General features: G+C 37.9%; 2 protein-coding genes across 2 annotated transcripts; both read right to left on the bottom strand.

The window, feature by feature from the left end:
* Nucleotides 1-307: 307 nt before the first annotated feature.
* Nucleotides 308-4748, bottom strand: sft2d2a (SFT2 domain containing 2a). Its single transcript, XM_020632894.3, has 8 exons — nt 3952-4748; nt 3769-3858; nt 3442-3527; nt 3012-3093; nt 2116-2151; nt 1944-2002; nt 730-759; nt 308-623 (listed from the first exon to the last, which is right to left on the bottom strand). Exons 1-8 carry the CDS (start codon nt 4015-4017, stop codon nt 584-586), a joined length of 489 nt encoding a protein of 162 aa, XP_020488550.1. The 5' UTR covers nt 4018-4748; the 3' UTR covers nt 308-583.
* A 788-nt stretch (nt 4749-5536) lies between these two features.
* tmem45a (transmembrane protein 45a) lies at nt 5537-13544 on the bottom strand. The gene is made up of 6 exons (XM_020632557.3): nt 13320-13544; nt 9785-9992; nt 8785-8997; nt 7944-8128; nt 7420-7562; nt 5537-6211 (listed from the first exon to the last, which is right to left on the bottom strand). The coding sequence occupies exons 2-6, from the start codon at nt 9978-9980 to the stop codon at nt 6115-6117; spliced, it is 834 nt and encodes a 277-aa protein (XP_020488213.1). The 5' UTR covers nt 9981-9992; nt 13320-13544; the 3' UTR covers nt 5537-6114.
* Nucleotides 13545-15343: the final 1799 nt, after the last annotated feature.

Genomic DNA, 15343 nt, shown 5'->3' with positions numbered 1-15343 from the left:
AAAGGCAAAAAAAAAAAAAAAAAAAAACTTTTATCTGAGAGTTAAAAAAACAGACCTAATCTTAATTACAGTAATTAATAATCATAAGATTGATTTAGCCTACTTCCCACAATTTTAACTGATTATGCTTTTGGACTGTTCCTTTGGTAAAATAAATAATATTTCAGGCAGCAAATAACAGTATACGATAGGCAGTTCCCCTTATTTTATATCTCTAAATTATAAGTTGCATTATTCCACCTCAATGTTGTCGATTTCACATCACATTTTCTCCTCTCACTCTTCAATGGAAATAATGAGGTTCTCATTTCTTGATTTACAAAATCATTATAATTCTCATTTATTACCAATATTTACAAATATTACAAACCAAGACCACACTTATTAAAAATAATAAAAGTAATCAATATATACAAAATAATCTATCGTTTCAATGATCAAAATATCCAAATTTAAATTCAACATTTTTGGACATAAACATGTTGCATTTCTCTGCTGTTTCAGAAGTTTCTTTAAGAGACCGGGCCCCCTCTTTTATAAAATCCTCTTCATTCAACCAGAGTCCTCCTCACAACGACCGAGCTCACCTCATGCTGATCGACACCAACTTCAGTATTGCATCCCTGAAAATTTAAAATCATAAATCAGACATCAACTCATGAATAAAAAACATGCTAATCCTGAAAGTTTCTGCAGCTCATGTGAATAAAATATGTTTAAATGACAAACCTCACACATGGGATGTACGACAGACTGTACCTGCAAACAAAGGCATTAACAGGTTATACTAAACAAAGCATAAAATCATTTTAATCACAAGGTATACATCAAATACATTCAGTTTGCATTAGTTATTAACATAAACACATTCCTGTCATCTATAGCAGCATACATACTCAGAACAGGACAGAATTTGAATTAACCACAAGGATTGAAGAATTAACCACAAGGATAAAACACAAGCACAGAAAAAGCACATATTTTTGTCCAAACATAGATGGAAGCTGTGTTTCATAGGCAGAAACTTTCCCCGGGGACGAGCAACTATTTAAGTACTGAGTGTGTTTCAACCTCGGGACAAGGCTGTAAATTTACCCTGTGTTTGTTTGGTGTGGAAATAAACAGAATAATTATTTCCTGACTCGGAAAGTTCTCATGCATGGCCTTTTAAATAAGTACAATCTTTTAAGTATGAAAGAAAATTTGGTACAGAGAGTCCATAAACTTGAGTTTATAAAGACTAGAAACGTGACAGACTTAAACCCTTTTCACACACACGGAAAACTGGTGAACAACTTTTAATCAATGTACATTTTGCATGCAAGTATTTTCTCATATGGTGTTTCTAACCCTTCCAAGAACATTTTTTAAAGAATTGTTTTTTACTTATTACTTCTTTTTTCCCCCTTTTTATAGTCCTTTAAAGAAATAAAACTTGAATAGTGATCATAAAATGAACATGCAAATAAAATCAGATATATGCCTGAATGTCCTGGACAGCTGAGGGGGAACAGGGGGAACAGGGGGAAAGAGAGTGAAGGACATGCATCAAAGGGCTGCAGGTCCGAACCTTTAATACATGAAGCACCTGCTCCACCGACTGAGCATCCCATTGATCAATTCTGAGAAATAAAATATTATATTCCCTGTGGCGTTCATTTTTTTCAGCATTATTTCCTTTAAGCTCACAAACACACTGAGGTCTTAAGAACAACTTTCAAACTTGGGAACAGTGAGTCCCTCAGTGCAAACTTGGGAAATTGAACAAGTACTGTAGAGGAGCACATAAATAAAGTTACGGAGGTTACATGGGAGGGGAGGGGGGCATTTGGGCTAATATGTCCACCATGTTCTCTTCAATGTAAATTTAATTTCACAAAATAACCCATCTTTTAACATTATTAACAATCAGCTCTAATCTATGAAGACAAATTGTGACTCACCAGGTGAATGACAAGACTTGCAAGATGACAAATAAAAGAGCAAGGCCAAAGTTCTTCCACTAAAAAACAAAAACATCTTGTTTAGAGGAGGTCAGATTCATAAATTCTGTATCTTGTTTTTATCAGATCACATTTCTTGTATTTTTTTTTCTTGTGTTTTGAGCTTTCTCACCCAGAAAGCTGCACAGAGCGTCAACACAAGGCACGTCTACAGAAAACAAAACAACAGGAAAAATATAAGTTTCAAACATTCAACCAAGTTTGTCCATCACCATTAAAAACAGATCACAGAATGAGGAAAATCCTCAACTTCTGCTAATATATCTTCTCATATAGCTAACAGTGATTGAGGACATTTCCTGGATAAATAAGGAACACAATCACAAAGTTCTCAGTTATCTGTTAAGATCAATGCCATCACATTTTCCCCGAGGGTTTTCTTTTTCAAATTCTGCAGTATAGTTCAGGGATTCCCAAACATTGCCATTCCAAGTACCCCGTATATCAATGTTTGTATTTTTGTTCCATATCCCAACCTCTTTCCTCAAGTCGTGACTGTCTAGCAACCCCTGGGGGTCAAGATAGTATGTCAATACTGATTGATATAATCAAATATGCAATTATAAAAACTTTTATCACATGACAAAAAAAAGCATCATGTAGTTTGTCCAGCAGAGGGCACTCTGACTCCATAGTGTATAATACTGTCAGCATTGTCTGCAGCACATGTAGCAGAGCAGCAAAGCTACCAATTTAGCTATGGGGCCACACACAAATAAGTTAAACATGATTATGTTAAAAATACTATGATAAAGTTACTTTTTAAGAAAGAAGAATTCTGACTGCCTTTACAAACTCTTAATTGCAAAAATTAAATTTTAAAAACGTGTAATTTAGCCGACAAAAAATGTAGTACAATGTCATCTGGGTATTTTTCCCTCGTAACAAATTTATCGATCTCAAAGATCCCATATCAGTCTGGATCAGTCTACTACTCACACAGATTGTAAATAAAACTGTAACAGAGCAAAATGGGCCAAATAAGATTACGGGAGCTTGAACACTTACAAGCATTATTGTTGTGGCCAGCGCTCTTGTTTTGTCACACATCCTCTTCAGCTGCTTCATTGGACCCATCAGAAACATGGTGCTTTTGGAGCACAGATGAAAATACATTTTAAAAGGCATACCTTATATGTACACTAAATACTCAAAAAATGAAAGGGAGAGGAAACATTAACTGTTTATTTTACCACATAAATGTAGAGCCAAATAAACATAGGGTATGGTAGTAATAGTTCAGTGCTGGAAAAGACTTCCAGTAATTGCAAATCAGAAGAAAAAAAAAATCTAACTTTTGATGCAGCTGGACAACATTTTTAAATATTTTGTAGCTTTTGTTCCCAATTCATAGCCTAATAACTTTAAATCAAACCAAAATCCTCTTTAAAATAAACCATCACACATTTCTTATATTCATATTGTAGTGAACACTGACCTGCCGAGAGTACAAATGTTTCCAAAGGTGTAAAAAACGATGAAGAGAGTGATTCCAATCTTGGGGATGAAGAGCAAACACACTCCCTACAAGACACACACATCAGGACAGGAGCTTCATTACTTCTAATTAAGAAATCAATCTGAATGTGTCACGTGTCAGTTCTATTTTAAGGCAGGGCCTGGTGACTGAATGAACATCTGCATTCCTCAGAACCAGGAGAACCAGTAAGACCACATCAGTTCTGCCCGTCTGCGCTCTTCCTCAATGTGTGGAGCAGAAAATGACATCATATGTTTAGTAGAAATTACTTTTATGAATCCTTACCAAAACTGTGCACGCGGCCCCAACCACAAAGCAGGCGACAAAGCCCTTCAGACGAGTCCCCCAGCCTAAAGTGGAGGCGTCATTCACCGTCTGCGCACACACACACACACACACACACACATTCATCCGTGGATGAGTCAAAGTTTAAGCATTGTGGGAAGAAGTTCGTCTTTTTGTTTTTACCTCTAAAATGGTTCTGTCATCTCTGCGCGCCTCTTCACCGCTTAAAACGGACTTCAATTTATCCATGTCTGCCGAAGATCCTCTAGAGAGTGAAGAAACCTGCTTGTTTCCTGGAGTGATAAAGTCAATTTGCCGGTTTCCTCAAATCTCAGCGGATGGATAACAACGTCACGTGGAGCTGGTCAGGTAACTTACCTGCTCAGGTGGGTGTCTTGAGCTACTCACACCTGAGCAGGTAAGGTGAAGAGAGGTCTCACTCTGAGTTTTTTTTCCCCCTCGAGTGGATTACCAGTGAATGTTTCTGACAACACAGCAAAAAAATGGTTAACCAAAATCAGTAAAAGTAGAAAATTGTTACCAAACATCTTATGTAGTCCTAAATTAAGAGTAAACAAGTCTAATATAAAACTAATTACTTTACTGTTTAATTAATTTTTCGATACATAGTTTACAGACCTTTTTTTAAAGATAAATTCTATAATGTACAGTTCCCTTAGTTTAGACAGTGTTAAACTAAAATAGTTGATTAGTGCTGTTACATACTAAAACGATGAAAAATAATTCCTAATGAAATCATCATATCTAAAATAATAAAATGAATCAAAAGAAAGGTTAACATACAATTATTTCATGTTCACGCATACCACACTCTTTGTTGTGATAACAGGAATTTGCAGGAGACATTTTTATTCCTGAGGCGGAAGCTGTCAGAGACATGCGACACATTTTTAAGAACTGAGTGGATGATCTTCTTCAATAGACAATCTTTGTTAAGGACCATATCCAAAGAGGTGTTTATAATTCACAATATATTATTTAAGAGCAATTAAACACTTTGCTTCTGAGATGATTCTGATTCATGAATATTTGATATATGATTTAAATAATATATTGAGAGCAGGATATAACATTTTTAATATTTTTATACAAATATTTCTACTGGTTAAAATATGGATATTAGCATAAGCATAATCAAGAAAAAAATGTAATTTAGCTAAATCGTTTCCATTTGGGAAATCGCCACAAACTCTAATAAAGTAGCACAACATTATATAAAAATAGAAATAAATTGATTCTAAGGAAAATTAGGATTAAATAGAACCCTTGATATACTCTTCCTGTTCTGATGTGAAAAGTATTTTATAACCAATAGTAGTATTTTTAACCAGAACATGTTCTGGTAACTTTGTTGAAAATACTGATTCAATGAGGGAACAGTATGTATTTTATTTTTTGTCTATTTTTCTGTTTTTCTGTCCAGTCTTAGCTTTTTGATTTAACGTACAGCGTTGTGGTTTGTAGTGTTCTGTTTGTTGTCTAACATCATGTTGATGTAAGAACTGTTTTGTGTTATTTGCTGCCTGAAGTAAATCAGATTTATATATATATATATATATATATATATATATATATATATATATATATATATATATATATATGTATGTACTTAATTAATTTGATCAGTTAAATGTAAGTTTTCCAATGACTTCGTAAGTGTAATAAAAAACATATTTGGTCTCCTAACAAACAGAGTCCCTCCAGACTGTTTTTGTATCGAGTTATAGTAAATAAATACTGCAGTAAAGACGAGTTGTATTTTGTATTTTATATTCTGTATTATTGTAAAACAACAAAATGAAAAACATTTAAAACAATTTGAATGAACTTGTATTTTTTCAGCATTTAGGTTTGTTGACTCATGAAACAATCTATGAACATTCAGAAACAAACAAAGCAGCATAGAATATATGAAGACAAACAGTAAATATATCATGTGCTGATGTAAAGGGTCGTTTTTACCACAGGATGGTGCTACTGAACACCAAAATCTCTGACATGAGAGTTCAGTGAGGTCAATGAGAAGCATGCAATGATTCAAAAGCTTCTGAGCTCATGTTCCCTTATAGGTGTGCAAATGAATAACAAAGAAAAACAAAGATATGGCAAAGTAAGTGGAAAGTATTTGGCCATGTTAAATAAATAGCATTGAACAACAATAGTAAGGCTAAAGATGATTAAATAAGGCAGAGGTAGAGAAATGTCTCTAACGCTTTGAGGCACAAAGTCTTTGTCCTTTCTTCTGCCTCGCTTTTACTCGCACTGCTGATAGAAGCCGTCAACATCTTATCCCTGATTTGGTTGTTTATTTGTACAACGACGTCTTCATAAAATCTCATCCTCGGACTCCAGATCTCTGTCTCTGGGCTTCAGAAGCCCCATTTCAATCGGAGGAGTCCTCTTTAATCTGGAGCGAACCACACTACAGAGACACACAAACATAAACTACGATTAGAGACACACAGGTTGATGATCTCGATGGGCATGAATGAGCAACCAAAGACACGATTATGTCACTCTGGGTCAGTTCAACAGCCAACAATGCTTGTTCTCATCTGGGTTTCTTGTTACTATTTGGATACGATAAAAAACTATAACCAAAACAGCTGTTTAAAGGCCTTTTTCCTAGTATAATCCAGTGAAGTTACAGGAGACCTCATATCTTAATTTGACTACATCTGTTTGTTTTATTCAGTGTTTTTCATTCTGAATTTACAACGATACGGTTAGGTGTTTGCTCTGTATATAACATTATGTTTGCACAACTGCAACCCTGAAATCCTGCAGATGATTAGACATTTTAAACCTGACTATTTTTCAAACTAAGTATCTTAACATGTAACTGGAACATGTGCAGGTAAATGGTGAAAAAATACATTAAGATTGTGCAATAACAAAAAGTCTATTTAGAAAGGGGTCTGAATTCTGACATCATTTTTTATTCTTTTTGAATAGTAATCCAAGTTTAATTTAACTCAGGCACCAAATAGTTCTTGGCTATTTTAAGAAAGACCATAGTTTTTAGCTAAATCATTTGTCAGTCATACTTTGTTTCACAGGGGTCTCCTTGGTGAAATAAACTGTTTTAAATCGACCAATACAGAGCTCACCCGAGCATGCACTGCAATAATCTGCACAATCACACCCATTGTAGCAGCCAGGGTGCAGGCTGCATCCTGCTGCACAGCAGAGGGCTGTGAGGAAGGGGTGTGGCCTAGGAGAGGCAAATTGTTGATTGTTTGCACCTGAGAGGGAGAGTGGGTGTGAGAACAGACAGAGGGTTCCTGCACAGGGGAGTAGTGGCACAACTGGAGAAGGAGGATTCAGGCTGCTTACACTATTCTGGGATGCCAAATCATGGACTTTGACCTTGTAGTTATGAGTTTTGTTTAAATATGAAATATTTCTGTTGTCCTGAATTTATGTTTAATGTATAAATTGACTTTGATTTAATTGTATTTCGTAGCGTGGTTTTGTGTGAATTCAGACTATCTGACAGACTTAAGGGTCTGTCTGGGGCCCAATTGGACCCCTGCTCGTTTTCAGTTACGCTACACCATCCAGGTGAAGAAATGTGTATTTTGCAGATGTGTAAAGGTCAGGATTTACAGTGTGGAGCGGGTTTCTTACCAGCTGACGGCGCAGTAGAGCACGCTGACGAGGAGCATGGCAAAGGCGAGGTGCCAGGAGTAACACATGGTGATGAACATCATGTTGTTGTGATCCTTAAGGTCCCACTCAGGACCACGAGGAGGGTACAGGACATAACCGATCTGTGGCCACAGAGAAGAAAGCATTAGTTGTTACATTTGATTTAGGACAGGACAACGGTTTAAAATATTATAGAAAACCTGACATACAGAAGTTAAATATCCAAATCAGGAGAGTTGTAAAAAACGTCACACCATTACATCATAAATGAAGAACTTTGGAGCAACAGAGATTCTCTGGCCAAAATGTTTTTATTGTCTGAAGGTAATGGAAGAAGTTTATTTTGGTACTCCTTCAAGAATCACATACATGTTTATACTTTTACAGAAGAACAAATCTCCATCCCTTTCAGACAGCTGACTCACATCTTTTAAGCATCACAGTAAGTGTCAATAATACCCGGCACTACTCGGAGAGAGTCATCTGCACATGTCGACGTTTACCTGCCAGAACCAGCTCCCCTGCAGCAGAGTGAGGGTGCAGCGCAGCAGCTCCAGGATGATGTTTCCTCGGTGGAAAACCTCCAGGAAGGAAACCAGAGCGTCGCCAAAGATGGCGTACAGAAGGAGCTGATGGACGTGGACGTCCAGCATGCTCCTGCCGTGGAGATGGTAGAGAAAAAGAAATCCTGCAGGAACAAAAAGATAAGAAAATAAGTGAGTAATGTTGAGCTATTTATCGCTTTTAGTTTCAAACTGTTAAATCACATCTTGACTGTGGTCATAACCTTGCGCACAATATGGGCGACGAGTCTCCTTTAATCTCCTAAATAAATATTTTTATTTTGATGAACTGTTTTATCATTTTGTATAAACTGCATTATTGTACATCAGGGAATCTCAGTCAGTAGTGCTTCTGCAGGAAACACATGGAAATATAGTGCAGTAAATGATTCATTTATAAGTTTTACAAGAAACAAAAGAGAGAGCTTGATTTTAATTTCCTTTTTTGCTTTGAATTTCTTTATGCATTAATCATCTTCAGTAATCAGTCTTCATCTTGAATGATTTTTGTTTTTTAGGGGAGGGGATGTTTGGAAATAAGTTTTCTGCTGGTACAACAAATAAACTGAGACAACTTTGGGTTTTCTTGACTAAAAATTTGATCGTCTACTCTTGATGACATTGCCATAATAAATTTAAATGAAACCATTAAGTCTGCAGCACTCCTGAAGATGACACCTGTGTCTGATAGGACATCTTTCAGGAAAAGGTTGTGACTACTTACTGGTCAAAATGAAACACAAGTCAAGACAGGGGGAATACAAACACCTTTTTTACTCACCCTCATTAAAGAAAGCGACAGCCAGCATTAACCTGTCGAGTGCCAGCGGGGCCGCCTCTGTGGTGTGAATGATCAGGGACACCATCGCCGCCAGTCCAAAGAACAGATACATGGTGGCGTGCTGCCAGTTCATCAGGTCCTCCCAGTGTTTCTCTGCAAAGTCGTACAGCTGGAGCCTCGGCCCGTCAGCTGCAAACTGCTCCAACAGCATCCCTGAGGAGAGCGGAGGAGGAAACCACTTGATTTTAAAATATTATTTTGTATACACAAGAAGAAGAATCTCTGCAGCTGGAAGAACACTGTGTACTTTGTCTTCTTTGTTTTTTGTAACCTTGACAGTAGCTCTGCATGGTTTACAGCTCATAAAACTCATTCAAACTAAAACCCTCTTCTAGCCTTTTGCCTGAAACGGTTCTTTTCAGCTGCTGTCTCTTTAAGGCCAGCTCTCTTGAGTCCTTCTAGGGGCAGAACACTGCAGGGCTGCCAGGGGAGAGGGGGAGGGCTGCACTCCTGGCTGGGAGAAGAAAGCCTATGTAAAGAGGTTTCTACAGCTTACGTAAAGGGTAAAACATAAGGGTTGGTTTCATCAAATCTCTCTTGATTTGCAGAACAAGCTGTTTAGCGCGCTCAGCAGACTTCTCCTGGGATTACTCCTAACATATGTTTACCTCGTGAGACTTTGCTCACGTTTGGTATGGACGTCCAGCAGTGTGACACTAAATGTGAGTTTTTCAAAGGAGGATCAGCATAATAGGTCAACCTATAACACGACTACTTTTGTTATAGTTGTTCTGAAATGACAATTAAACTTCCAAAAACACATTGAACACAAAAGCCTCATTTAACAGGGCGCCAGTGGCCTAGTGGTTAGTTTGCCCGCCTCAAGTACAGTGGATGTAGTTTTCCGACTATCCACTGTCCTGCCTCTCTAATATAGTCATAAAAAGTTACAAAAATACATCTTTAAAATAAAAAATAATTTTAAAAAAAACGTATTTACCAACAACAGAGAAAAAGAGTATGAGGGAGCTTTCGATGACCTCTAGGCGGCGCTGTGACGCTCTGCTGGACAGCCGTGTGGAGCCGATGTTCTTGTTCCTGCGGGTGGCGTACCACAAAGAGTGCTTCACTGTCCACCAGATCCCCGCAACCAGGAAGAAGCTCCCAGGTAGAGCGTGGCCTTTGAAGCTTCCCATGATGCACCACACCTGAACCCAAAGGAAACATTTTCAAGTCGTTGCGTTGGTAAGATAAGTTCTGTTTATTAGAAGTGACTTGAATATTCTTTCTGCAAGTCTTCCTTATGGCCAGCGGGGGGCAACTCCAAAGGTTGCAGAAGAAGAAAATGACCTCCCTTCTGTCTTCACCAGCTGTCTGTCTTCATGTAAGAGTCATTTTAAATACAATCCCTTCATCCATCAGCTAACAGCCGACAACAATTTAATTGTTAATTTTTCAGGTCTTGTGTTTTTTTTAACTCTTCTGTTAATAAACGGTTTTACTCACATCTTTGCCTTGTTCCCTTTAAACACAGGTAGTTATTTTTTCAAAACAAACAAAATAATATCACTATATTTAATCCTGTGTAAACAAGGATCTTCCAGTAGCATGTCTAAATAAAGCTAGTGTTCAAGCAAGGCTGGGAAAGATGACCGAATAAGACATGTGCAGGTAAACGTGGGCGTGTGCCTACAATTTAGTTAAAGCGCATAATCAGAGATAAGTAGTGTTTGTGTGTGTGTGTGTGTGTGTGTGTGTGTGTGCGTGCGTGTGTGCGTGCGTGCGTGCGTGCGTGCGTGCGACCGCCCTCCAGCTGACATCAGTATGAGTGTGTCTGGATGGAAAAAGGGAGAGACCAAAGCTTCCTCTTCTCCTTTAAACATGTAAACCTCTCTGCTGCTTCACTGCATTAAACAAAATAGCAGATCAGGATGTTCTAAGGCTCACTTAAGGAACTGACACTGATTGCACGATGTCGTTGAAGTGATTTACTCCTGATTCTTTTAAGGGAACAAAACACATGTCCGAGAAAAGATCAAAAACACGCTTCAAAATCAGTCATTCCCTGTTTCATCCATTGTGTGCCTCCTCTTTGTTTCACTGTACAAATAAAAAGGGTATCAAAAGCTTCATAAACCTCTTTGGCTTTGGCAATTCTTTAGAAAGCAGGAGGGACATCAATAGTGAGTTTAGGAGCGAGCTGCATGGCTGCACTCTCCTTTGTGATGGAGATGACTAGACGATATTCTGCCCGGCGACAAAGAGGAACCTTTTGAACGACCCACACTCCAAACAAACTGATTGTTTGAGATGTTAAAATGAGCTCGCCTGTGTCGGACGGCCCTCTCAGCGCCTGTGCAACCTCTCAGGAGCTGAAGGGGTAAACACTTCAGTTTCCATGACGACTGCTCCCTACTCATTTCGCTGGAGTGCGGCAGAAAGAGGCTCTGTGTTTTGGTTTGATTACTCGAGACGTCAACAACAACAACATCTGTTCAGTCACGTTTACAGAATCACCTGTTCACTCACTTTTCAGTTCAAGAGTGGCAGTAAACAAACATTTCACACTCGATCAGTGTGTAATATTTGTAAGGTGAAGTAGATTTACTGAAGTAGGTGTACTTAAGCTCAGCGTTGAAGGTCTTCTGTTCACTTTGGTTTCATTGTTTCTCTACTTTCTCACTCAACTCCAGATGATTTTCTTTTATTGAAGGGCCAGTTACAAATATTTACTCAGTGCTTTACAACTTGGCTGATATTTCACAATTTAAACAGACATCAGGCAGCAGTAAGGTGCAATAAATATTACTTACATGATCAATTAATAGGTTGCATTTTCAGGATTAATCAGGAAGGCTATGATTTAGGGCTGGGCAATATATCAAGTTTTTAATAAACCTTATATGTTTAAGACAACGTAATTTATATCAATATAATAAATGTTGTATTAAATAATGTTATATGTTACTGCAGCCACAAGTTCGCCTGTTTCTCCTCTTGCTATCTGTCCCTCGTCACCTTGCTCCGTCTCTCACCCTGTCTGGGAAAAACTCAAAATAACCCCTACATAACAAAATATTTTTATGTATGTTGACATTGTGCAGCTGACTGTGGATTTTTGTGCAGTTCGAGAAAGACATTCATCATGCAAGGTGTTGTTATAAAGATATTTAGACTTGTGTATGGGAGGGTCTGGGAATCGAACCACCAACTCTGTGATTAGTGGTTGTCCCACTATGACTGGTAAAAAAAAAAGGCAATTTAAGCAACACCATCTCCAATTATAAAGGCATCAATGATAGGATCTGCATAGTGAGTACTTTTAGTTTTGACACTTTGGAGCTTGTGAGTAACAACAACTAATATATATAATGCCTGGATCGTACCGGTGTGCACACAATCTATAGTCGTGCTACGATCGCAGGAAATTAATGTCACCTCACACTCGCTCTTGGTGAATTCTCCTGATAATATCTGCAGTTGAGTTTTTACATAAGCTCACTCGAACTTGCAAAAATAAAACTAGGGCGCTGGCAGGAGACACTCTGCAAAGTCAGAGTAAAAAAATTTGCAAGGGTTTGGTACAAGTGTGAATGCAGATGGGCTCATTTGTATTTGTAGGTCAAAAAGAGGCATACATATTAATTTAAGTCTACTTCATGACAAGCTAAATCTCCTCACTAGAGCTTTAAAAATTGTTGCTCATGTTCTTGATTAAGTACAACTTTGTATGCAGGACTTGTCATTTAAATGTTGAATCATGGGTATATTCACCTGAATACTTTCTTCACAAAAAGTGTTAAGCTTCCGGCTTGATTTAGTTTGGAATTATACAATGGACTGATTGATTAAAGAAAAGGCATTTGTAAAATATATTGCACATTTTAGACAGGATAGACCGAACATGCTTACAATGTAACAATGATGTAGACCTGCATGAAAAAGAAAATAACATATTAAGCATTATTATCGTTTAAAAAAGGAAGATGATAAGTGTATAACCTGTTAACCAAACATGTAACACCAAACTAACAGCGTGTTTTCAAAAGTCTACTTAAGTTTGAATACTCATTGAATTTTACAATCTTACAAACACGCTGAAATAAACTGTCCTTCGTGGGATAACAGTAAGAGCAAGTCACTGGTATTTTGTTTATTGCAGCAGATATGACATGGAGAATTAAACCAAGAACCGTTTTTGAAACATGGCTGGAGGGATAAGAAGCATTAAATGCAGAAAAACAATGGGTCTTGCTTTTAGAAAAGTTTAAAGGTCATTTTTGACCTGCAACAGATTGAAAATAACACTTTAAGAGCAGACAGAGGCACTGTAGCTTGTGGATATGCGGTTAAACCACAGTGACTAAACCTTTAAAAAACAACTTTTAAGATCTATTTATGAACTCTGAAGGCAACAAGCTTAATCTTTTCAAGGTTCAATGACGTTGTTTATGCTATAAGCAGCTGTACTGCACTATAAAGTTAGTCAACAGGATATAGTTAGCTCTAGTGACAAGAAAAAAAGTGGTGCTTACCAAAGTATGTTTGTGTCTGGAGATGGAAAAGATAAGTAGTCTGAGCGACAAAAATCAAAACATCATCACTTTCTGATCCCACAAATCATGTCCTCCTCCGCTAAAGACTTATTCAGATATTTACTCAGTTCCTTGTTAGGACATGAAGTAAGCATCAAATGTCTCCTATGCAGCCTCCACATCTGTTTCACAACCTTCTTCTCATTTTTCCGACTCTGAACACTTTAGGATTTTTTTACCATCCAATAAACGATCCTATTGGTGTGTTTCGGGGAGCTTGCGTCATCAGTCTGCACTTTGATTGGCTGTATTTTGCGTCAGTCTCAGGTGTCCACGTGTGCACTTTCTTTCCGCCTGCTCGTGCCCGGGTCGGTCCCTCCCTCCCCGTTTGGAGCAAACCGCTACTTTCCATCCCGACCGAGGAGGGCCGGACCGGGACGAGGCCGCCGGCACGTAGGCCTACACCGAGTGAGCGGCTGGAGGACTTCCGTACCGCTCACGGAACTACTAAACAACTACTTAACCAATGACATCGCTTCTGTTGCCCAAAGTTTGTTTTAAAACACACTTTTATTTCGATAATATGTTTTAGATTTTCTTGACTCATTTTGGAATTTTGTTAAAAAAGTATTTGTAAAGTATTTGTAAATACTTTTTTTCAGTAATTTTCACTTAAAAGATATAAAAGTTTAACTAAAGCCTATAGCCAATTTGTTTCAGATATTTTTGCAAACTTTTAGGGTCGAACCAAGAAAGTGATGAAACCCCTTCAGAGCTCCTGTGTGGTTATGAAACACACTGAAATGAATCATGATGTCTCTTTATGACTTAGAAAAGTACCATCAGAGACAACAGTGATAGTCTCACATTGTTGTTGTTCATGCCTAAAACAGATGCAGCAGTCTAGGTCAGGGGAAGTGCTCAGCCTATTTCACATTTTTATTTGACACATTATAGATAGCAGAATTATATTTTTAGTTACTAAACACTACTTACAAATTTACAGGCAATAATCATAGACTGACTATGAATATGTATGTAGTCTCAGTGACGCCACCCGTTTTTGAAGTGGATTTTTGAAGCCCATCTGTGGCAGTCACCATATTGGAAATGCTGTCTCAAACTTATTTATTATCAGGCAAAGAGCTGGTGCTGATCCAGGCCTTACACCTCCAGGTGAACAGCTCAAATGCGCCCGCCCGTCAGTCAGTTCAGCCACACCCCTATTTATGATTATGAATAACTAATCCTTCATAACCCCACTTTTTTTTGAACCAGACTGTAAACATATTTATTTCTGCTGTAAAAATGGGTGTATTTCCAAAGTCACCATTTGCACATAACATGACTTTATGTTGGCATTGACGTGATAATGGATTCAGAATGGTTCACATCAGCTGCAGCCTTATTACTTGTTTACAAATATGCCTCAGCATAACCCAAACCAGCCCACGCAGAAAGAGATGTAGACACATCTGACAAGGCTAAGAAAACCTAAGCTTACAGAATCTTCCAGGTCTCAGGCTGGATGGTTATATTCACAGTGGTATATTAGTATCGCCTTATAGAAAGATCTATTATGGGGCCCTTTGTTATTACGGGATGAGCCTTCAATTAGTTGTTATTATTATTGGACTTATGTCTGGTAGTGTTTTAACCTGAACAATGAAAGCGTAACAAACTGAGATAACTACTTTTCATTTTTAATTTAGAAAAGGAAAAGCGGCCTCAAAACGATCTCCAAACATGCAAAGGTTTTGAATAATTAAGAAGGGGGAGCACATAAAAGAGAAATGGGAAAGTGAGGGTACATTTGCAAGGTTAATGGTAGAGTGGGAGAACTTAAATGATAAGCAGTGGAAGTCTACTAACTTATTGTCCTGGAGAGAGTTTATTTAGAAAAACGTTGTTTGATTCTTTATAAAGACGACACTAAAGCATACAGAGGGACAGACAGCCTGCTGCTGGAGAGGTTGTGGGGCAGCGAGAGCAAATTTAAGGTCTTCTGGGATTAATCTGTGATT

Source organism: Labrus bergylta, chromosome 6, assembly GCF_963930695.1.
Source record: "Labrus bergylta chromosome 6, fLabBer1.1, whole genome shotgun sequence".
Lineage (NCBI taxonomy): Eukaryota > Metazoa > Chordata > Actinopteri > Labriformes > Labridae > Labrus > Labrus bergylta.
Note: the sequence above shows the minus strand (reverse complement) of the source record. Positions and strands in the feature narration are given on the sequence as shown.

Bases quoted from the DNA above. Each gene is read 5' to 3' on its own strand.
- sft2d2a (XM_020632894.3), bottom strand. From the start codon at position 4,017: ATGGATAAATTGAAGTCCGTTTTAAGCGGTGAAGAGGCGCGCAGAGAT. The intron at 3,859-3,951 runs GTAAAAACAAAA...GTGTGTGCGCAG, and splicing joins ATGACAGAACCATTTTAGAG to ACGGTGAATGACGCCTCCAC. The intron at 3,094-3,441 runs GTCAGTGTTCAC...GTGCTCCAAAAG, and splicing joins AACATTTGTACTCTCGGCAG to CACCATGTTTCTGATGGGTC.
- tmem45a (XM_020632557.3), bottom strand. From the start codon at position 9,980: ATGGGAAGCTTCAAAGGCCACGCTCTACCTGGGAGCTTCTTCCTGGTT. The intron at 8,129-8,784 runs GTGAGTAAAAAA...TTGTTCCTGCAG, and splicing joins TGTCGCTTTCTTTAATGAGG to GATTTCTTTTTCTCTACCAT. The intron at 6,212-7,419 runs GTAAGAAACCCG...GTGTCTCTGTAG, and splicing joins CTCTACTGCGCCGTCAGCTG to TGTGGTTCGCTCCAGATTAA.